Genomic DNA, 24,303 nt, shown 5'->3' with positions numbered 1-24,303 from the left:
AACAACAAACTGCATTCTTTTGAGAATGCAGAGACACTTTTCTTCTACATGTTCATAGTTTTTACACGATAAATCTTTTCCACGTTGTATCACAATGGTTTAAATAAACAAAATATGTTACACAATAGACAATGGCTTGCATTTCTTATGCTCAAGAAAATAGACGATTTATATATTTTTTGTTTAATGGTTGTTTGACTTAAATCCAAAACAATCATTTTCTTAAGTAACTGCTGCAAATCTCCGCTTTCCACAGCTTTCCAATACATTTCAAATGATCTACATACTGTGCAGATGTCTGAAGGTTCTTATTAAGTTCTTCTTTTTCTACGTGTGATAGATTCCTCTTTTTCCTAATTTTCTGACAGAATTACTATTTATTATGTTTGTGGAGTTCATGAGAACAATATTTCAACATGAAGAACTGTAACTTTCAAAACATCTTGAATCCATTGTCAATAGAAAATCAATGTGTGATCATTTAAACCTTTGAAGTACAACCATCAGGCTTATGCAAGCTCTTCCATTAAGCTGCTTTTACTTACTTTAATGAATAAAATGTTTTCTCTGAGATTTATCTGGTGTCAGTTCTTCAGCGTAGATAAGGGGTCATCAACCTTTTTTTGCACCATGGACTGATTTGACATCAAACAGCAAAATGTAATAGCATCACCAGCAAAATAAAAAACGTCAAATAATATCAGCAGGAACACGGGGCTGGTTTCTCTGCAACAAGAAGGTTGCGTATAGAGTTTGACTCTTTTTAACTTGTTTAACAGATTGCTCTTTGAGTAAACATGACAAAAAAAAGCGCCTTGACATGTGAAGAGTCATAGGTGAATGTAAACGATAAAAAAACAATAGTTTGAACTAATAAAACACACTCAGAAAGTTATGAATACATAGCAAAATTACATAAATTATCTTTTTTTTCACTGTGTGATCTGGTTACAAATGCCTTAAAGTAATTCTCTGATCATTTTTAAATCCAACTTTTGTTCTAAACCGTCTATCCTGTGTTCAAAACACTTCCATTATCTCTACCTTTAACTTGTCGCCAGTCAACAGTTTATTGCCGACAGATTTATCTCCAATGAACACTTTGTGCTTCCCATATATTCCAAATATTTCAAATAATTACACACTCTAAACTTATATTTTGTGATGGTACAATTTTGGTGAAACTATTCTTTCCTTCTCAACTACAAATACTGTTTAAACTATTTTAACAAAGAACGAAATCCATGAGTAGGAATGTCATGTTCAACTCATAGCATAGAACAGAGTCTGTGTTTAAATGCAGCGAAAGGATTCCGATGGGATATTAAATTCCGAACCTATAAAACATGTGTTAACTGTTGGAAAACAGCATCAACCAAGTATTGTGTTACTTTACACTCAAACGGATCCATGTGAGGAAAGATGTTTCTAACTCGACTTGTGCTGACACTGCAAAAACGACTGAACCACACCGTTCCTTTTTAGAAAAAAACCTGGAACATGCAAAACCTTTCTTGGACAAATGAAATATGAACAAAATAGATATATAAGATTAATCCAATTGAATACATTTTATTTTATTTCAAAAAGTATTATAGTGATACATTTTTATCTATTTTAACGTTGATTACTATATATATATGTTTTTACCATTTTAATACAGAAGTATTTTTTGTTATGAAAGTCAGTGCCTTCTCCAACTTAAACATCCTTAAACTCTTCCAGCTGAAAACACAAAATCTCCAGTTTGACGTCGAAAATATGGTTGAAGCTGATACCTGACAGTACCCGTCACTTTAAATAATTTATGTTTCACCTATAATGTTGAATATAATGTTGACTTTAAAAGGTTTCTACAGTCATGTTTTCGTTTGTTTTGAAAAACAATTTTAAATCTGCTCTGTCCTCAAGGATGGAAATGAACCTCAAACATATTCTAAACTTGTATTGCTTATCTGAGACACATCTATATTTGATCCTTTAGTTGTTTGTTCCAAGTTTGCCAGCTGCATTAAACCTCCCTCTGAGCTCTATGACAACACTGTCATTGTACCAGCATGCAACACTGAATGACAACACAAGTCATTAATAGAAGGGTTTTTATTACTTGAACTAATCCTGGCAATATCTGGTGATATTGCAAAACACTTCACTGCGATAACACTGTAATTGTGTGTCCTCCACAGATTCAATTCGTGTTCCAACAGTTCATCCAGCAAAGTATGAATGTTGTTAGTTTTGTTATTGTGATGAATGACTACCATGGGAACCAATAACCACACGCCATTTTGAGGTCTCTTCTTGTAATGCATTAACTTGCTCCTATATGAGCAGATCCCCTGAAGGCATTTGGTTAATCTCCCTGTACTGTGACTGAACTTGCCACTGACGGAGCAATAAGTTCAGGTTGAGACACCTGAAATGGGTTTGGGATCCTCGTGGAGGGACGCTGAGGTATTCCTCGCGTGATCTCAGGCTTTGCTAGGATCCAACATGGAATAATGTAATAACATAGGGATAACATGGGACAGCGGGGGAAAGAGAAAACAATCGCTATGTGTTCTGAGCCACAGAATGAAAAACTTTCCCCCCTCCTCGGTACCTCACCGCTAAAGTGCTGTTTTTTGACTCATTTGAGGAGAAGTTAACGTTGTAATATGTCTTTCACCGAGACCCAGATGATTTCCAAATGTTTCTTCTGATTGCTATTGGCTACCTTTGCATGTTTGGCATGATGTGTTTGAAATGTGAGCCGTGCATGGCTGGCACATGACCGTGGGGCAATACACACGATCTGACCCTGAGAATATACCATGGCCACATCACAAACACAGCCTTTTTAATGAGAAAGAGCTGTTTTGGTGCCTCAGTCAAACCTCAGCGCTGTGGCTTGTTTAAGCCTCCTCGAACCCCTCGGCATCTTTCTGAGATGATGGGATGAAATCCTACCAACCATACATTCTCCAGTCTTAGTTTGTGTTGAGCATAACATTTGTGAGTTCACGGTGAAAAAGGTTCACACATACTACAACAGAATTATGCTTATTTAGACATATATACAAATATATAAATATATTTATTTCGTACAGTTTTTGTTTGATTTCACAAATGACACTAGTTGCACATTAAATAATAAAAAAAACATATTTATATTGAGACTTTTTAGATTGTTACATAAAATTCAGACATGAATTTCCATCTAACAAACAAAACCAAAAAAACCCCCACAAAAAACAAATCACCCACCTCCAAAAAATATATACATAAAAAAAGTAAATTAATAAAATAAAACACAAAGCACTGCAATTTGCACTCAGCACAATAAGAACACACATTTTTTGTTTTACATTTTGTTATCCTAACCTCCATCCAATAGATGTGACAAGTCTGTATTTGTGAGATACTGCAAAAAAGGTGTAAAAAACTATTTCAAAACACTTTTTTTTGTCCTTCAGTGTACACATGACCAATACAATACATAATCTGTAAAAAGGTACATCTCTGAATATTACAGACAAATTTATAAATAGTACATTTAAAAAAAAAATTATAGGCCAGCTGGAAAAAAAAAGAAAAAAAGAAGCTAAAACCACCAACACTGACTGAACCATGGTTTGAAGCTACTTTTCTTCTTTCTCTTATGATATATATAAATACAACCGTAGACGCAACATATTTCACCAAAGTAGACGTTTTAATTGCAGGAGTGACAGAAGATAATGTGTGTCATTATTTTTTTGTTAGCGTTGCGTAATTACATGTCCATCTGTTACATACGTTTCAGGGATGGCGCGAGTCAACCCTATAGTCAAGCTTGTCTCAGACCAGTCTTTGTTTCCAACACTTCATTGTTGCCGTTAAATTGTTCCAGATTTGCATGCACACGTACGCTGGCAGCCGGCTGGCGTGAAATTCATTGTTTTTCTGCGCCGTAAAACACAACCCTGAGTCTGAAATACGTAAATAATGGAGTTCAAGTGCGTTTGTTTTTGCCGATGATCTCACTCACGTACACGTGGTATTGATTAGACGGAGCTGAGTAATGTTTGAGTAAGCATGTCGGATCTGGTGACTAGAAATGAGAACATTTCTATGAGTAATTATCATGGCAGAAGAACGATTCGGGGACTTTTTCTGACGTTGTATTAATCTAATGGGCAACTGAAAAAACTGGGTGTTACATTATACATTTTTTTTCCGAGGCATTCATTTTGATAAATCACTACAGATGTTTTAGTTTAGTTGAACCTTATCTCTGGCCAATTTTATGCCTTTAACGCGTCAAATTAATAGGAAAAGTGGTGTTGATTAAAAAATTGTAAATGACTTGAAAGCAGAAAAATGTGTTCCATTAGGAGCTAATGAGGAACATGTCCCGTAAACCATTGACCCTGATTAGATCATTTATTCGGCTCTTGTGTCTGGTGGTCCAGATGTAGATTATCGTTCAATATCCCAACGTAAGCTGGACCAGTGTTTTATCGAGCCCGGTTTCAGACTCATTTTTCAGTTATTGTAAAACTCCTTAATTCTTGAACTCCTGAATCTATACCTTAATCCTAAATATAAAGCATATTGTGCACAAAGTAATTTACAGAAAATGATAACGATAAACAACTAACCCTTTGCATATTATAAGTTAATTCTTTGATTTGTGGATAGTTGAGCATTAAATTTCATCTTGACAACGATATATTGGCATTCTTTTAATAGTATTATGAACAATATCTAATCTAAATGAAGTTTGGTTATTTGTAATTATCTAACAATAACTGATAGCATAAAAAAGGATCTTATTCATGTGAAAACCAAGGTGTGAGATTATGTATTTTTATATATTTTTTAATGTTTCTTTCAGGTCCGTTCCGCAGCCCCTGTGAATCGTTGCCAGTCGGGTCGGTCCACCCGGTGCAGGCCATGCTGACCAGGTTCAGCGCCTCGTCGGGCTGTGCGAGTCGAGGCACCGTCAGCCTCCCCCAGGAAGTCCACATCATCAACCTGCGAGGACAGGCGAGAGAGGGTCTTGACCACACCCCGGCAGAGGTTAGTCATTCAGATCCAGATCTTCTCTCTGAATAAAAAAACAACCCTTCAAAATTATTGGTTCTGTTAATAGAACTTTTTTTGTTTGAACCACAAATCTGGTAATAAATACTCCTAATATGACCCTTTTTTTCATACACTTTATGTTCTTTTCCTTTTTCATAGTTTGGATTGAGTTGGAGGATATTGATGTAAGACTGAGGCTTTTACTGGAAGCAGTTTTAAAGTAATGAATTAAAATGAAATGTATTCAAATGAAAAGTCTGGTGAATACTGGCATCCAACTGTCCAACAGGGTTCCACTTGAGTGAGCTCCAGCTCAAATATTCTTCATGCAGGGTGATTTCATAAAACAACTCCTACATTTAGTTTCTTGTCATGGCAACCTTCGGAACACAAAGTCTACAGAGTACAGAAAAAAAAATCAATGTTCTTGAAAGTGGTGTGTTGCTGTGCTGCACTAAAATACTAGCAAACCAACTAAATGGATGCATTTCTTTTACGCATTTCTCACCTTTTTTTGTATCAATCAATATTAATACTATCTTAAACACATATTTGTTCAACATAAATGTCTTAAGCACGATGATTTCAAGTTATTTCTTAAGTCAACATTGTCGTCTGAAGAGCTCATTGTCTTTGAGGGTGAAACTGAACATTGTCTGGCAGCTTGTCTCGAAGGTAGCTGCCGTTTGAACATGAATCACGGCCCCTACGGCCCTGAAACTTGCTGACTCTAGATGTTAGATTGTCCTGCGTTCCCTTCTCTAAAGTCACTGCTCTTTCAAACGCTGCATGTATAGACTTGTCGGTTCAATTGTGCTGCCGAAATGTTACTGAAGGCCAAACCCTCGAGTAAAACGGAGAGTTTGCCACAAAAGGAATTCATTAAGTACTCTGAGGTCACATGTGCGCTGATCCTATTCATATGTTTATTAGATGTACCATAGATTTTAAAAGGTTGTCTCTGTTAAAGCTCGATCTCGGCTCAACTCAAAACACATTTTTCTTCGCCTGGACCAATCCCCCTATATGTTCCTGTAGAGTTCTCGTCACAGTGAAGGTGTATCTGCGTGTTCTCAGCACAGAAGTCAACCTTCATTGTGACGAGACACAGATAGATGTTCACACGCGAAAGAAAGTGTAGTCTGGGTGTCTTGGTTTGCGGCTGCGTCGTCTGCTTCTAATAACTTCTGTGCTAGTACTTTTTATGTAACTTCATTTTCCGATTATCTCATTATATTTTATCTTTTCAATTTAGTTGTGTTTATATTTTGTGTTATTGTTTGAAGCAAATTATCTTTTATTTGTCCTCAACTGAAAACCTGTTGAATCCTACTTACATTTAGTTGACATTTCTCAGCAGCGACAGCAATAGCAAGTGTAGCTTTGACTGAGATTAAGTGGCCATGAAGACGTTTATTCTGTGTCCAAGGATGCAGGCTGTGATAAGATCAGACTGACTGAGAGATTTGCTGCCCACCTGTCTGCTTACCTGGCCATGGACACATGTTTGATATTCAAAAATATTAAATATATACACATTTATCCTCCCTATGTACTTGCATATAATACATTATGAATACATTTATTTTTTTATCAAGTTAAGCTTGCAAACCTACCTTTAGATAACAACACTGTAGTTATTTTAATAAATGTCTGGAGATCTCCAGAGGGAACAGTTCGGTACAAGTTTCATAAAAAAACAAGAACAGGAACAAAGCGCAAACAAAAGAACAAAGAGTATTTTCATTAAATTGTCAAGGCACTGTTTTAAAAGTACTACTTCTGCACCAGTAATAGATTAAACCCCTAAGAGAGACTGCTCAGATATTTGTCTTGACCACAAAACGTTTTCTCAGAATTAATTTTTGGTTCTGCATTCCTATTTTACATATTATAAGGAATTGAATATTATAACTTGCTACTTATTTTAGCCTGACCCCCAAGAAAACCCTAAATTTAAACAGACATAGGTAAATGATACCATCTGTGAAAGAGAACAATCAACTGGGAAGATTGTAGTTTGCAATTTGATGACTTTCCGGAGTCAAATATAAATATTAATATAAAACATTTTAGTGAAAAAAGAGTGACCAAAAATAATCTATTTTTTGTAAGCATGACATTTCTGGACAATAATCTCTTAATGTTCTTGATTTAAACTGATTGATTTGAAGTTTTATATCCCTTTTAGATCTCTCCTAATGCAGCAATTCAATATTTATTGTGCTCCAAACCGAACAAATAATTCCACATTAGCTATTGGTCTGGTTCCGTGTTTGCTCTGGCAACCATTTCCATTTTCCGATTTTGGTAGAGTGTCTGGTCAGTGTGTGTCCACTAATGAGGGAGGAAGTGGCGTCTCAGCCTCAGACTGGATTCGGGATGTTTGGGGGATGAACCCGGAGCACAAGTGTGGCTTGAGACAGAGTTCTGGACTTGATGTACAGACCGAGGAGCTGCTGGATAGAAGGAACACTGTGTGCTGCAGTCACGCTCTCTCTCCCCTTTCCGCCGCCACAATCTAAACCTTCACCAGTTTCGGTAATAAAGTTGCTGCTGCACATGTGTTGACGGAGCTCGTGGCACATGGCGAGAGCCGCACAAATAGACCCCGCCCAAAAGCGACGTGTGAGGCCTGCCTCTCGTCGCGGTCACGTCCAGGTGTAAAGTTAAAGCTTGTCCATATTCTCGGTAAAGACGTGAGAACAATGAATTGCTTCCTGTCTGCACCAGTGAACCCATTCTGCATGGGTATTTACCGGAGTGTATGAACTGTTCGCCAGAGTCAGGGAGGCACAGCTGGACTTGTGCGACACGTTCTGGCACCTGGCCAGGCTCCACGGCGATGCCGACTTATGAAGTGCAACAGAACACCTCCGTAGTGACAGAGAAAAGTGCTTCGTTGGGATTCTATGGCGCTTGAAGTAATCGTAGAATAACTTGGCGGAGCAGAACTATGCTCCACATTCACCCCGAAGCCTCGAAACAACCACAATAATATTTTGACGTGTGAAGTGATGTACAAACCATGTGTTCAAACCTGCTGGGAGAAAAGGAAGTCAACCTTTTTGAATCAACGATGTAAATGAACAGTCTCTGAAAACATGATCTTGAAAACCTACTTTGCCCCTAAACCTTTTATGTATGAGTCTCTAAACCAGGGGTCTCAGACTTAAGGCAGGGGGCCACCAGAGGTCAAATCTTGTCTTTCAGCAGTTTTTTCTTTGATCCAAATTTGAATTAGATGTTGTTTTCTAGGATTTCTAAGGGTGTGTGTTGGCAAGAATGTGGCGATACATCCTGATACAGGGGAAACAACGCGATACATTGCGATACTGTAGGAACAAGGATATATTTGTAGTACTTTTCTAGCTGTGTAAAATTTACAAACCACATGACTCTTGACAAAATATGTCCAAACATCAACTTGAAAAGCTGTTGGGGTCGCCCGTATCCTCTCGTCCTCAGTATTTGCAGGGATTTCGCGGTTTAGTTATTTAGCTGCGGAAAATGTAATGACTGCTGCCATCTAGCGACCAGAAGTGTACTTGCAACACAATATGAACAAACACCATAAATAATTGAATAATAATTGTTAATAAAAAAAGAAAACATTGAATTATTTTATTTTAAATATACTTTATATAAACTGTTATCCATAAAAAAAAACTGTGGTAAAAGGAAAACGTAATTTAAATACAAAAAACAGACAAACAAGAAGTGGTCCTTACTGACACCAAAAGCTGTCATGGAACAGCCTTTTTTTCATATAAATGGAACTATTGTAAATAAGAAGGTTAACACTAAAAGCATGGGATCTGTGTTAAGTGATCCCTGTTTAAGTTGACAGCTAGAGGATCAAATAAAACATAAAGCAAAGAACGTCAGCTCATTTGGTGGACCTTATGAAAGAGAAAGCAGTCCATAAATTATTTTTTCTTTTTTTTTGGTGACTTGACAATCGGATGGACCAACACAAACGTTACTTTTGTGACCATGTATAGTTTTACAACAAAATGCAGTTTCATCACTTTCAACAAAACCCTTTTGTTTTGACCCACAGAAATGTGATGCTCGGTGTAAATCTTCCCAAAACCACGGCCGCTTAATCCCATGAGCTACAACTGGCCCACAGGCTGTAGCTTTGAAAACCTTGCTTTATATAAACAAAGCCATTATGATACAAAATCTGTAGTTCCATTAAATTTGAACTAAAATGTTACTGTATCCCATCAAAGTTGATACAATTAAGTGACTACTGTGATATATTAAGTTTTAACACAATGTTGTCCATGATGGAAGAATAATGGACTTGAATGTTCTTTTCTCTGACTTTTGCAACAGTTTGACAGTCGTCAGCTTCCAGTTCTGACTTCTGAGCATAAGTGAAAGAGTTTAAAAAGAGGGTATCTGATTCTAAATGTTGGGGAAGTGCCAGCAGCAATTTGGGTCTCAATGTTTTGCTCAAGGACCAAAACAACTCAACCCTGCAGGAGAGAGACTTTAAAGAAAACCACTTACCAACATTTCAGAAGTCAAGGTCACATTTTCAGTCCAGGACGCCTGGATCGTCTTACTCTTGAACTTAAGAGACTCATTTAACGTGACCGTCTGCTTGAGTCTTGACAAGTTACCAGTAGATCTGGTTTATATGTATTGTGTATACTTGGTATAAATCATACTTAATAATAGGTTTATGTATATAAGTTGGTCACCTGAAGTTCCATCTGGCTTTAGGAAGGTTTTTTCTTTGTTAAATAGAGCACTGCAGCAAGAGCTTGAGCACTTCTTATTCGCCTACTGTGTATCAGCAAGTGAGAACCAGAATGTTGATGTTGATTAAATAAATGGAATAATAATGTTATACTCAAGTATGGATGGAAACAAGAGTTGCTTTTGTAGTCTTTAAGGGTACCTAATGTTTTGATTTAAGTGTATCTTAAATAGATGTTGGACTCTATTGTATAATCAGTATGTCTGTTTGTACAAAACTCTCTTTTCATTGAACTATTTACATTAGAAAATGTGCTTAGGCCCCACCCACTCAAGCTAAAATCGTGTTTACCATAACCACGCCCACTCTGCTCTGACTGGTCCAGCATCAAGGTTTGTCACTGTGTGTCATAAATCCAGGAAGTCTCCACCTCCAGGGGACGTTTATAAAAAAGTAGCAGCCGTTCTTCACTGCTACATCATATGCTATGGTCATGATGAGTGATTTACTGCATCTTTGAGAGGAAGACTTCAATTTTTGAAGCATGTGAGTGAGTCAGAACAGTTGGGTTTTAACATTAGTTGGAATAATCAAGTATGAGTCAAATGGATTCAGTAGCAAATAGATCCGAGGTCTAAACATCTGTATTTTATTTTTATTTCAGCAGTAAATACAGGGTATTGGATACATTGACACTTCAAAGAAGTTATAAATCTCTTAAAATCTGGAAGAAATGCTGTCTAGGAAGAATCTCCTTTTACCATCTAGAGATTTACTAACTCCATTTCCCATCTTTTATCCTCATATTTCTTTTATATTTCTGGTGTTATTGTCGTTTAAATTCCCTTTACAGACTTATTGTTTGAATAAGTAACCCTCTGTGTAACTCTCTTCCTCTATAAACCCACCAGCACTGACTGGCTCGCCTGCCTAAAAGTGGTAATCACATTTGTCTGAAATAAAGTGTGATGGTTTCTTCAGGTCGACTGGAGCTGATCAAAGTAGCAGAAGCCCCTCGACGGGCTTTTTTACCCACACTGGCCTCTGAGGTAGAGACCAAATAAGGCAGCGTCCAAGAGTATGGTGGAGTCAATTAGTGGTCTTAATACTTTGACATTTTAAAAACCTTTTTATTTTTTTCCCCTGGAGATGCAATGATCTAATCTTCCAGAAGACAAGAGCAGATGAAGGAGCTGCAGCTCAGATTTCACCTATAATTCTAAGAGCAGATTCTTAACCTTGTTGATGCTTCGCCTCCATCCAAACAGTGACCTCATCTCCTTAGTGATTATTTTTGTTTATGTCCTGAGTATCAAATATTTTTTCCATATGCTTACCAACAGCAACATGGCTCCCTGAGTCGTCTCAGTGTTCGTCCGCCAGCTGAGTGTGCTCCGCATTAATAAGAAGAGTTCCAGGTGATCTCGGAGAAAGTAAACAAAAAAGAAAGACCGTTATCTCAAACGGTTCAACTTTGTCTAATCACATTCAGAGCGGCACAGATCAAACGCCGCCGCTGGCTCTGGATCAGGGTGAGGCAGAGCAGATGATTGTTTTATCAGCTGGAATTCGTTGATATCTTCAAGTTTGTGTGAGAGAGTGAGTGGCTGGAGAAGCACACGCTGCTTTGGAGGGACCCGAGTCAGATAGTTGCCAACCGCACAGATAAGAAAAACAACATACACAAAGATGGTAGCTGACATGTTGCTTTAAGTACTATTGTCACAAGTTAAAATAATAAAGATTTGATAGTAGAGAATTCAAATAAAAACCTTTCAAACCCAACAAATAATAATAAGGAAACATGGTCAAAATGTCAAAATGAATCATCACATGTAGGTGTTTACTTTGTGTTGCTTGTTTCCAAGTCTCACGGGACACCTAGAAGCACTCCAAAGGTTTGCTGTCAACATCACCAATGACAGGAAACAGAAGGCCTTAGCTATTTTTTACCCTTCTGTTGTTTTTAGCTGCCAACATTTATTGGCACCCATCTACTTTTGGACAGCTGAAATGTGTCAGCGTGGCCTGGCTCAGGATGACTGTTGTCATTTTAATGACACTGACCCGGCAAGGAAATTGACCATGAAGATTTATGTTTTTATTGCTCATTTAAATTTACTTTTCTCATTTAACTTCTAAGTACCTAATCTCAAGCACTTATAACTTCAATTTGATGGTTGTAAATATCACATAATATTACTTTTTCATAGCTGTTTGACACATCTGGATAAGTAATTTCCAAAATATTGATTCTGATTGATTAAAAAATAGCAATTTTCATAGGATCTGTCTGCTGTGAATCTTGCCTCTTTGGCAATTTTGTGTTTGATTTTGATTATTTTTCCATTTCACGACACAGTTTAACGTCACTTGCCTTATTTATTAGCACCTCTTTACCACAAAACGTGTGACATTTAAGACAGTGGGTGTCAGGTTTCACAACTGGTTAAAGCCAAATGACACTCAACTTAACGCTTGAAATAATAGTGAAAGGAATCTCACATTTTTCCACCTTTTTTTTCAGTTGCTCAGACTTTTCCTGAATCACACTGTGCTTGTTATTTTATGATCATGATATGATATCGCTCGATAAACTAAAAAAACTCATCTTTTTTACTTGGTGAACAATTTCCTAAAAAAGAAAATGCCTTAACAGTCTATATTTTCTTGTCTTGAGCAGTGAATGAACAACTGAAAGCAATGTGGAATAAAATACATATTTTTGGAACTCATAAATAAGTGAAAATGTAAAGTGTCATTTGAAATAATGAAGTACTAGTCAAATGGAGACAATGGCAAATAGATTATGGTTCTATACATCTGTTTTTTAGCTTTAATTTAGTAATAAATACACGATATTGGATAAATTGACACAAATTGTACCATCTAGAGATTTACTAACTCAATGTCCCATCATTTATCCTCATATTTATTTTATATTGCTGGTGTTATTATTTTTTAAAGTGTAAAGACTTATTGTTAAAATAAGTAACCCTCTGTATCTTTGGCAGTGAATACTATCATGGAAAAAGCAGCAGCCTTTACTTTCTATCTTGTCTTGTCATGATCAGTAAATGCCCGAACTTGAGGGGACACTTTTGCCTCTGCCCAGTAGAGGCAAGAAAAAAGCAAATACGGCCACTCATTTCAAATATACAACGATACAAATATTGGACGTTTTTGGTATTTCACTTCTGCCACTGAGCCTCCAATCACACATCTTTAAGTCATATTGAAAGTGATCGGAAAATGGCCCCCAAACCATTTCCTGTCTCATTGTTTTTTGACAAAGCAAGTTCCATTTTTGACAAACATATTTATTGCACCATCATTCAGGACATATCTACTGCACCACTGGTGTCACGCAACAACATTATCAAGATTTCCAGTCTCCCTCCAGAATCTCTTTGGTCTGCCTACTTTCCTTTTTTTTGTTGTCGAAATATATTATTTAAGTCGACCTACTGTCGTGCTGTTTGTAGACAGATTAAAATCTGGCTCCAGGTAGCGTCCCCATGGCGGGTGCTGATAACAGCGCTCTACAGGTTTTGTTGTGCCTTTGAGCAATCTTCAGTGCCTGCAGTAGTACGCTAGTGATCCAGAAAGAACCAAGATCCAGACAAGACAAACATATCAGATGCATTGTAAGTGCTTTCAGTCAACATTAAAGCTGCCTATTATATGTATATGATTTTACTGCCCTGGTAATGCATCTCTATTCAGTCATTGTGATGTCATGGATTATCCTTTTTTTTTATAGAGATTATTATTTCCTGGGAGGAATGGTGCATTCCAAGATAAGTCTTTGTTTTCTGGCTAATTAAAGGATGTTTTGGGTTTTCGCTGAATCGCAAGGGATTATCGGGCACCTAATTGTCTCTGTCAATACAGGAAACTCCCTTTTCCTGCAAGGACACTGGTTCACAACAATAAGTATCGTGGGATGGTGCTGCCAACTCCGATATCACGAGGAACATTAAGGCCTGTTTTTAACATTAGTTACCAGAGTGTTTATTCTTATCTTATCACTTGAAGACAGCAAGAACACAGTGTAGCCGTAACACTCCTTGAAATATAATTGTGTTACACTACACTATATGCTCAACTCAGGGTAAACAAAACCTTTAAGTGTCTCCAAAATTCATCCCTAGAAAAAAAAAAACGTCCATGATGTTGCTGTTTGCATTCAAATTCAACGATGGTGACGATGCCTTCACCCAAAATTGTCAATTGTTTACACACGCTACTACTCCTGGTATGCTGTGTGACCAGCAGTACTTATCCCGCTTACAGCTGTCGTCCCTCGAGTGGAGTTGAGTTTCGGTAACGTGATAGGTCTAGACAAGTCCCCGTCCCGGACTTCTGGCAAACTGTAATGGACCCTGGGCCGCCTGAAATCCCTTCGCCAGCCTCCTGATAATCAATCAGCCACGTCCTCCATCAAAGGTGGTCCGACATCCAGCGGTCCCTGAAAGGTAACTTAACCAGCAAAGGATGGTCCAGCGGACGCCATCATAGGCGGTTTGATGGTTCCTGCAGCGTCTCCCTCCACACCCTGGCGGTGTGACAGGGGCTGTTGCTATGTGCATCAACGTCAACACGCCGGCTCGGCGGGCACAGATGAACACCAGCTGTTAATGATTTCTTATCAACACTCGAAGCAACACGGCTCGCTTCGAAATCAAATGTCTTTTGACGTTGTTTACTTGCTGAAACGCGAATAACGATTTGAAAATTAGCAGTTTCCCTCCCACCTGCCTTAGTACCTCCTGGCAATTTGGACCAGTAGACACGGTTTTGTTTTTCGGCGAAAATTGCAGGTGACTCATGTCTTCTGGAAAGATTTCTGTCTGGTTTAAAAAAATCTTAATCTTTTACGACCTTCCCCCTCACTCTCGCGATTTCCATCGCTCAAATCCAGGCCAGGTATGATGGTATCTGGATTTGTTGTGAGTCTCCGGGGAGCGATGGACTTGATTTTTCCAGTGACTGGACTGAGGGGTAAACAAATACAGACACTCCAGTTTGTTTGGATGTAGTTTGCCTTGAAGATATGAGTTCAATATGATTATTCCATGTGTTGCTCTAAGAGGGAGTCTTCACTCATTTATCCGGGACTCTTGTGTTCCTCTCCTGAGGGCCTGCATCTGTGAAGGGCTGATAAATGGAATCATTAAGTGAGGTCTTCACTTTCAGGCATATTATTTTTAACTAGCAGAGAGTAATGCTTTTATTAGAACGTTCTAGCTTTTTTATTTGCCTTCTAGATTATAGAGATTAAAGAGGGCAGAGAATCTGCTATAAATCAGTTATTTTTTAAATATTTAATATAAGTTCAAACTGATTCTGTACAGTGAAGCAGCTTCGCCAGGAGTTATTCAACCCGGAATTATGTTTTCAACATAATTATCATGTTAATGTTGTGGTAGCTCCCTCAGACTTTGTGTCTTTTTTGGGGTTGCAACAATTCCAGTTACCCAGAAACACATACCAACAGTGAAGTACTAGCAGCGCACGCAAAAGCAAACCAACAAAAAACTGTTTTGAACTTTGTCAAGGGATAAAAATGAACTCAAATATTTTCCTTTTGCAGCATTATTATCTTTTCAAAATGATACTGCGGTGCTTCGGCAAACAAGTGAAGGCAACATCTGCTTCAGTGCCATAAAGTGACGCATAACGGCCTTTTTTAACTGAAACAATTTGTTGTTGCGTAACAGAAGATTCGAAAACCTTCTTTGAATTTCAATAATAAATTAAACATCAGAAAAACACTTGAAGTCAAAACATTTAAAAAAAAAGTTAATTACTCAGGAAATAAGGCACAGTTTGTACCCTGTGTTTGCGTTTTTGTTCCGGCCAAATTAAGAAGCACTCCGCTGCATAGCCAGTTCTCATCAGAGCTTAGCCGAACATGATGTGTGAAGATTAGACTTCTCAACGGCTCTTGAGTATTGTAATTACCAGGGTTTTTCAGTCACTGTGTTCTGTGCGAGCTACTCTTATCGGTCCGGGTTGACTTGTCAACCACCTGACGAGATTGGGTCCAAAGCATACAGACGAGATGTAAACACCGCAATCTTAAAAAAGAAAACAACAGCTATGGTCCCCAAAGCATGTGTTCTGTTTTTACCATCTAACCATCAGACTGTGGAAATCTTTTAAATGGAAACCAAAGGCGTAGTTGCAAACAGAGACCCCACCTCTTTCTGTTTTGTTCGTTTCTATTTTTTCCTTTGTTAACAAAGACCATACTGTGTGAAAGTTCAGATCCCACTGAGAGCTACATATTGCGGCAGAGCCTTTTAGGGAAACTAATGTTTATCAGCAAACTGAGAGCACGAAGCCTGATAAAGATGAACAATCCTCGACAGTTCAACAATTAAAGCGCAGCAGTGAATAATCTCTCATCTGAGAACACAAATAGAAAGAACTGTTTAAGTGACGTAAAGATATTTTTTCCTTGACGATATCCCCTGTACACAGTTTACTTTTTCTTTAAGTGATGTTCTTGTTTTGGTTTCTAATCAGGTTGAGCTGCATCTGAAGCCCATCCAGTCTATGCTGCGCCACCAGAAACCCCTCGCCTTTGTGCTCAACTCCCCCCAACCAGTGATCTGGAGGATCAAGACGGCGAACCTGGCCCTCGGCATCAAACACACCTTTCATGTGAGTCCAGCATCTCTAAAACCACTTAAACCCGACTTCCTAAATCTGTGTATTCATTTCCTACCAAGATAAACTGCATTCCCATTAGAGCACAACATCTCTGTGGGAGAAATATAAAAAGAAATGCAATGTTTCCCATGGCCATATTTTCATCCCCTACGCAGACTCGGCGACTGCATCAAATAAACAAAATGTTTACGTATTTACCTTCAGCTTTGTAACACTGTCTTCTCAAAACAAACAATCTTGAACTCCCCCTCCTGTTTTTATATAGATTTTGTTTAAGTAGTTCACATTAATCCAACCACATTTAATCTTCTCATGTATTTTTTTCTGTTTATTGTTGACAAATAGAGGGAAGTCAAGTTTTTTTTCCCCCCTATTTGTTTGATTAATGATAGAAATGTATTTTAACAAATCATAATAAATCAAGTGTTTATTTAGGATTTGTTATAAGATAAATTCAAAACTATCTAATTCCAAGTATTGCTTAACATTTTATAGGTGGAATTATTGGAAATTACCATATGGATTATCATGTTTGTTTTTTTTGGAAGTCTTCTTATTTCACCGTCTAACTTGGTCTAAGATTTCATTTTTTAGTTTGAAGAAAGTAGTTAAAGTCAACGGAATTCTTCTGATAAGAAAACTGATTACCATCACTTCCTGTTTCTGTAACACCAACAATGTGAATATCTTACAGTTGTGGACTGTAGTTAGCAAGTTTGCAAGCAAGTGACTTTTAAAATGACCTTATGATTTTATGCTGAAAAACAAAAAAGGAAAAAGCTCTTTAAAGACTAGTCTTTCACACAACATTATTTTTATTTAACAAAGAGATATTCCATGTTGCATGTAGATGAGGAAATCTAAATGTTTAATAACTTAGCCGAACCAAAAAAAAGCCTCCTTTTTTATAGAGAAGAAGCACTTCTGTATGTAATAAAAAAAGGGATTTCCCTGGTAATGCTCTTTCACTCTCTGCTGTCAGAGCAGTATTCTGTAAAGCCCGAGGCAGTATACCCTCTGACTCCCTGTTGATAGTTTGGCAGCTGTTCAAATCCAGCAGGGCGTATCCATGTACCACAAAAAGCCGAACAAAGGGAATGCGTGGTAGCGAACGGTAAACCAGGAAAGCTCACCTCATCCATCTCCTCATCCACTCATACTTGTTCAAGTTTTGCTGCTCATCAGTTGGATTTAAAATAGTTTCTGTGTGAATCTTTCTTAATGCAGACGTTTATGTAACAGGTGTTTCAGGGAATATGTAGGAAATCCCTTTTGTTTAAGGACATATCTGTCCACGTCCCCTGGAGAGCTTTCCATTTTTAGAAAAGGTAGGAAATGTAATAAAAAAAAAAAGAAGTCTAAATCGGACTGTTTTTCTTTTCGTTGTTTTTTAAAGCCCTGTATCAGGAGTAAATCTTTTCCCGAAATCTCACCCTCTTTTCTCGGCTGTTGCTTTCCAATATAATATGGTTTTGATACAAACTTCTGCTCTCGCGGTCATGATTTCAATTGTAGGTTAACACAGTAGGATTGAGCAAGAATATATCAGTATACAAACTATTCCCACATGTGGAGAAGTGTTGCTTACTCCTCGCACGCAAAACATCCTGACAGTGTCAGTTAGGTAGAAAATAAAAGCCTTTTTCTTCTACACTATAAGTTGACAATAAGGTTTTAAGGTTTTTCTTAAATAATAAATAATTGTTCTCATTCCTTACACAACCTTTTCATTTCACTCCTCATGTTGACACATGGCTGAACCAATGTAGGATTTCATTTAAAATTCTGAAGATTGAAGATACAATTAAAATCATCTTTTAGATTCAAGACAAACTGACACACTTTTTTAGGTCAACTTGCAATGAAAGTTCAGTTATTGTAACAGTCCTGTATTTATTTTAAGATAAACACAGATCTGTCCAATTTTATTAAAAAAAAGTCCAAGCAATAAAAACAAGACACTCAAGTATCATAATATCCTATAAATGACTATTTCCTGTGCTGAGCTAAAATCAGCTGTTGACTTTCAAACAGATGGATGTGCATCTGTCTAGTGTGTATTTTCCTAAGCGCTGGTGATGTGTGGCTGCTGGGACGGCTGTGTTTCTTTCTTCCCGGGGAGCAGCAGGTCAGTATGACAGTCTCCTGATGTCAGTGGCAGACAACAGAAAACAGCTGACACCCATTATTATTACTTAGCTGCCATTGGGTGGCTAATGATGCAGGTCATCGGTCTCTTGACAGAGGAAAGAATTTTTCACCGTAAAAATAACAACGCTTTTGTTTACTTTTGAGAGTACAAAGGTACATTTGATACCCTAATGTGCACTTCCAGATGTGTGTCTGCTGTTGGAGACGTTGTTAAAATATTGTTATTATCTTTTTACAGCTTAAAAGAAGATATTAGTACATTCCTTTAAAGGATAAGTGGAGCCAATACTTTAATACTTAATACAATACTTTTAACTTTCTATTTTTAAAGTACGAGGTTTAATATACTGTACATTTTGACAAAAATGTATTTGAAACCAAAACAATAATTAAAAAAAAAGCTCACCAAGACCACCCGGCTGCTGGTACTAGACTTGGCTAATAGAGTTTGAGACCCCTGGATCAAGAGGAAGCTTCTGTTCGGTGCAGAATTAAATGAAGAATCTATTTTCATTCATGTCTTCTTAGAGTTAAAGTAGCAACCGTTTTGGTAGAAAGTCCGAGCCCTCTCCCGGCCTTCCTAATCCCACTGTGTAATTCCTCTATAAACCTGCTTCCTGGTCCTGTCTTTTCCCTGGCTGGGCCGGAAAACCTAAAGAAGTATTTTTCCAGGTTTTTTCTGACATGTCAACTTCAAACGTCTCTTCAAGAATAGCGACAATAGTGACAAAACTCTCCAAGGTAGAGTCAGAAACTTGTAGAAATCTTCACTTTATAGAAGCTTGTGATTGGAGTTAATAGTAGAAATGTACATGAAGTGGTGAATTAAAAGATTTAAAATGGATGCCTAACAAATGTCACATTAATAGAAACATTAACAAATGTTACATTATACTGTCTAATCTTCTGGGACTCCTGTGTTGGTTTTATGTCTTAGCCTTTTAGAGTTTTTAAATTTGTAGGTTTTTTTAACTGTGTATTGCTTTTGATTGTTTGATTGAGCGCTTTGTGACCCTGGTCTAGAAAGATGCTTTACAAATAATTATAACTTACCAAAAAACCACAAATAGTAGGATGAAGATGTTAATGTTTCATTTAGCTATATTTCAGAAAAAAACCCCCAAACATTTTCTTTCAAATTAGAATCAGAAACCTTTATTGGCAAAAAGGTTGTTTACTTACTAACCTCATGAGCTACAAGTATTGACAACATGCTCGTGTCTGTAGCTGAAGCAAAGCAGTACAAAGTTGTTTTTATGAAGTCAAAGATCAGATGTAGCTGTGGTTAGTTTTTAAGTAACAAAGGGAACAAGTTTTGAAAAGACGAGAGCTACTGCCAGACCTCTCTTTTTGCTGCTTTTCCAGTGGTTGTTTCGCTGCCATCATTTGGTCTCTGGACCAGGCCAGTGCTCTGGGCTCTTTGAATACAGATGGACTGGCTGGAAATGTTACACAGACTCGCAGTGTTTCTCTTTGCCATCGGACATTAGCAACTTTGAAAATCCAGACTTGAGCTGAATGACATGACCGCCACTATTGTCTTGTGTCACCAGGATTCTGCTTAAGTTTTAAATCTTTCCAAATTTTAAGTTTAATCCACATGTAGCCAATGTTCTGTTCAACATCTGTATTAAAAAGAACTCCTCAATCTGGTCTAAATGCTTTATGACTTTCATTGGAACAACACGGATACTTTTTTGCCTCTGGCTCATATTTCCTATTGTTTTTTTGCCAAAAGCTGCCTCCTGACTCCATCTTTTTCCAATCATTGCAGGCTCATGCGTGAGCTTGCAAACGACTGCATGTTGATGTAAACCATAGGCAGCCACTATTCCGGTTTTTATTTGCTGACAAAAATGACAAAGGAGCGCAGCAGAGTGGCGCTGTGACATATGGTATTGTTTTATCCCTCTCAAAGATCACCAGCTCACAAACACAAACACATGTGCAGCAAAGACTTAGGAAAATATATCTCATCAGCAAAGACATCAACGCTTCATTCAATTAGTATCAACACAGAAATAGTGTTTGTTTATTGTTTCCTTCAGCACCTTGAGTTCAGTGCTCCAATAATAAGAAATATACGCAGCAATCATCTGTCAATGACTTACTGAAGCTACGTCTCTGTAAAGAATTATAGCTGAAACATTTGGATTCCTCTTCTGTTGAACACATGGCTGATTTTTTTGAGACCCAAAAACATCTTCAAGAGAAGATTAATTAAACGGTTTTATTAAAGTTTTTTTTTTTGCACAGAATTGTCCTTTGAATTATCATTTTGCCTGCTACATCTGCAGAAAGTTTAGAAATAGAACAAATGCTAAGTCCAACAGAGAACTCACATTGAAACCGTCTGCTTCGTTCTCCCAGAGATCTGCGCTGCAAAAATAGGATTGACCTTTTAAATTTACGTCACCTCGAGGTACCACTGTTGATGGGACCCCAGACTCACTACAGAAGTGGCTTCCTGTACTGAGGCTGGACTCGCCATCAATACGCTACACCAAATGATTCTTGTGAAATCAGACGTTTTTGTCATTTATGCTTTGACTTCAGTACATCATTCTGTGAATAGTACATAAACAACTTTGACAAGACCAGACCTTAACTAGTTATTATTATTAACGAACCAATGAGTTTCTTTGTCATAAGAACTGACATCGCTTCAGGTGTTGTTAACACTTATTGCCTTTTAGTTTTAGTCTGTTTTCATTGGTTCTAAATAAATGAGTTTTGATATAAAGACTTCCATGTTTCCGATACACTTTTATTTTTTATCATCTTTCCTTTTTAAACATGAAAGTGACTTTTTCTTTTAATATTAAAGATTCAAGAGTTTTTATTGTCCTTATTCAGCATGTGGAGATACACGATAAAAAAAAAGATTGACTTAGGCAGTAAAGAAAACAGTAAACACAAAGAAAAGTGTCAAAGTAAAATGTGCAAAGCAACGTAAAAGTGTAGACAAATGTCCAAGTGACAAATGCTACATAAATTTAGCCATTATAAATATGTATAATAATAGCAATTTTTCCAATAACACTAAAATTGGACTCAATATCAATAGTTGTTTTTCTTCTTCACATTTTATCAGTGACCCCGTCTTGCCTTAGTCACTGTCTAGCTGTTTTAAAATTCCTGAGGTTTTGTACCTCAGTGAAAGGCCTGCAGCTAATTTGGCGTTCAGGCTTTCCCCCTTTAATTCTCGGTGACTAATTACAGTCACATTCCCGCAATTAACCTGATAAACTGTGCCGAGCTTGGCAGAGAAAACAATGCATTCCCTGCTTACCTTTCCCACCTTTTCCACTGCCCCCCCGCTTGCACCCTATTGCAGTAGTTAATGCTGAAGATATATATCATGAAATCTCCTCTGAAGTCCCTCCTCCTGTCTCTAATATTTACTGTGTCGGGTGACAACGCCAGGAACATCCAGAAGAGCATCCAAAGTTCACACACATGTTCAGCATAAGGAAATATTGAAAAGAATTTGCCTCACTTTATCAAAATGTAATCGCACCAAGACCAACACATGTATTTCTGTTATGTTGGTGTTTTAACTGCAAACTGATTGGACGTTAAAAAAAACCAACACCTGTCTAGACGGTGAGCCCAGACACCTTCTGCTGGTTTCTAAACACATGTGGATGTTCATCTGCTTGTAATGATTCATTTGGATGTGATTCTTAGTGGTGCCAACGCTGGTGTCCTCACAAGTAGTTCTTTCCACCGTCTGTCTCCTTCTATTCCACTATTCTCCTCTCTGCTGTGTCCATCTTTGGTTTGTCCTTTTTTTTGTTTTGTTTTATTTATTTTTCTTTTACCATCTGGGCCGGTTTCGTCTCTGATTTTGAATGTAGTACCAGAATTAAGCAGACTGTAAACATTATTGTGAAGCGACGTATATTTGTAGAAGCTTTAAATTATTGCTTGTGATGAAGTGCAAAGGATTGGCATCACCACAGTTTACAGAGAGATCTTAATTTAGAGAAGTTCAAGCACTACTTTCATTTTTTTTTTCTCCACTGTAAAGAAACAATGACTTCACTTCTGGTGTGTTCTGCTTTAACAATTCCAGCTGCTTTGGCCACTGTGGAAGATAGATGCACATAAAACTTCAGCAGCGTCTCTGCCCTCTTAACATGGAGGTTTTTTTTCTCCCTCTTTCTTTAGATATCCGAGGCCTCTGAAGTCCTTTTCCCGCCAGGAAACTTCTCCCGTGCCTGCCAGATTCGCAAAGAGACACTTCCCCATGGCAACGAGCACCTCCTCAACTGGGCTCTGAAACTCTACAGGGCAGTGACCTCCTTCTCTGAACTTCAGATGACCAAAGACATATACATCAAAGTTGGAGAAGGTGCGTAGAAGCGATACCAGAGATACGTCAATGACTGCAGAGGCCTGAGTTCTACATTGTTTTTTTTCATTCCTTTGGATTTGAGATTTTACTTTAATTTTCAAGGAAATCCTCGAAACACAAAAGCATTCTGGTGTGTAAAGCAATGGTTGATGGCAGCACTTGTAGACGTAAAAGTGGTGATAATATAATCTTTTATTCATAATAAGAAAAGGTGTGTACACTTCCACCAAGGAGTTAATTCCACACACAAGAAAATCAATAAAACACCTCCATGATTCAATAATTTTACTTCCATTTTACTGGTAAGTTTTTACATTATTGTCAATTCGAAGTAAGTAAGTAAGTAAGTAAGTAATTTTTACTTATATAGCGCTTTTCCAGACCAGGGTCACAAAGTGCTTTAACAATCAAAACAATATTCAATAAAGTATATACTTTAAAGATCAAGATAAAACTGATAACACAACAGGAGTTCCAGAAAATCAAGGAAAAGCCTGAACAAATAGAAACGTCTTAAGATGTTTCTTTAAGGAGTCAGTAGATCAAACACAGAGAGAGAGGAAGATCGTTCCAAAGCTTAGGAGCAACAGCCTGGAAGGATTTCTCTCCTCTGGTCCTGAACCGTGTGTGTGGAACCATAAGTAGATTCTGATCCACAGACCTCAGAGCCCGAGCTTGGGCGTAAGGCTGGATCAGATCAGTGATGTAAGGAGGAGCCTGACCATGAATAGATCTGAAAGTAAGAACCAGAATTTTAAAGTTGATCCTGAAAGAAACTGGAAGCCAGTGAAGAGTTTTAAGGAAGTGACAAAGTTATCTGAAGACACTTTTAAATAAGACTATATTGGCGAAAAGTAAAACAGATCCCAGCAAATCAACAACAAGTGAATCACAGCGTGACAGTGGCGAGGAAAAAAAAACATTTTTAGAAGGTAGAAACCTCGAGCAGAACCAGACTCAGTGTTGACGGCCTCCTGCTGTGATCGGTTAAGAGGCTGAATGGGGTGATTATGATAACTAATGCAATATGTAGATTTCATTGTTGAATAGATATTGTTTGTGAATAAAAAGGAGACTCTTACTTAAAAAAGGAGGGGAAAACTACACAAATGAACAGAAGCAATGTTTACACGTCTAAATTTGTGAACACAACCATCATATAACATTTGATTTAATTGGGGGATTTTAATGTTTGGTTTCATTAGTTTTTTCTCTGCTTGTTTTTAATGGAGCTGGGCACGTTAGTAGCCACACAAGTGAATAAGGATTCCTTCAAAACCTTCCTAAATACAGAAGAAAAGGGTCAATAAAAAAGTCTATACATATAATTCATTTTCAAGGCAGCCCT

General features: G+C 37.6%; 1 protein-coding gene across 2 annotated transcripts in view; it reads left to right on the top strand.

Moving 5' to 3' along the window:
* Positions 1–24,303, top strand: part of tgfbr3 (transforming growth factor, beta receptor III) — a 58,268-nt gene that overhangs the window by 12,278 nt on the left and 21,687 nt on the right. For both annotated transcript variants that reach the window (XM_087784498.1, XM_087784499.1), the window contains exons 3-5: positions 4,859–5,043; positions 16,298–16,435; positions 22,769–22,952. In XM_087784498.1, coding sequence (XP_087640624.1) covers positions 4,859–5,043; positions 16,298–16,435; positions 22,769–22,952 — 507 coding nt within the window. The remainder of the gene's footprint in view (positions 1–4,858; positions 5,044–16,297; positions 16,436–22,768; positions 22,953–24,303) is intronic.

Source organism: Callionymus lyra, chromosome 2 (assembly GCF_982586985.1).
Source record: "Callionymus lyra chromosome 2, fCalLyr1.hap1.1, whole genome shotgun sequence".
NCBI lineage: Eukaryota > Metazoa > Chordata > Actinopteri > Syngnathiformes > Callionymidae > Callionymus > Callionymus lyra.
Note: the sequence above shows the minus strand (reverse complement) of the source record. Positions and strands in the feature narration are given on the sequence as shown.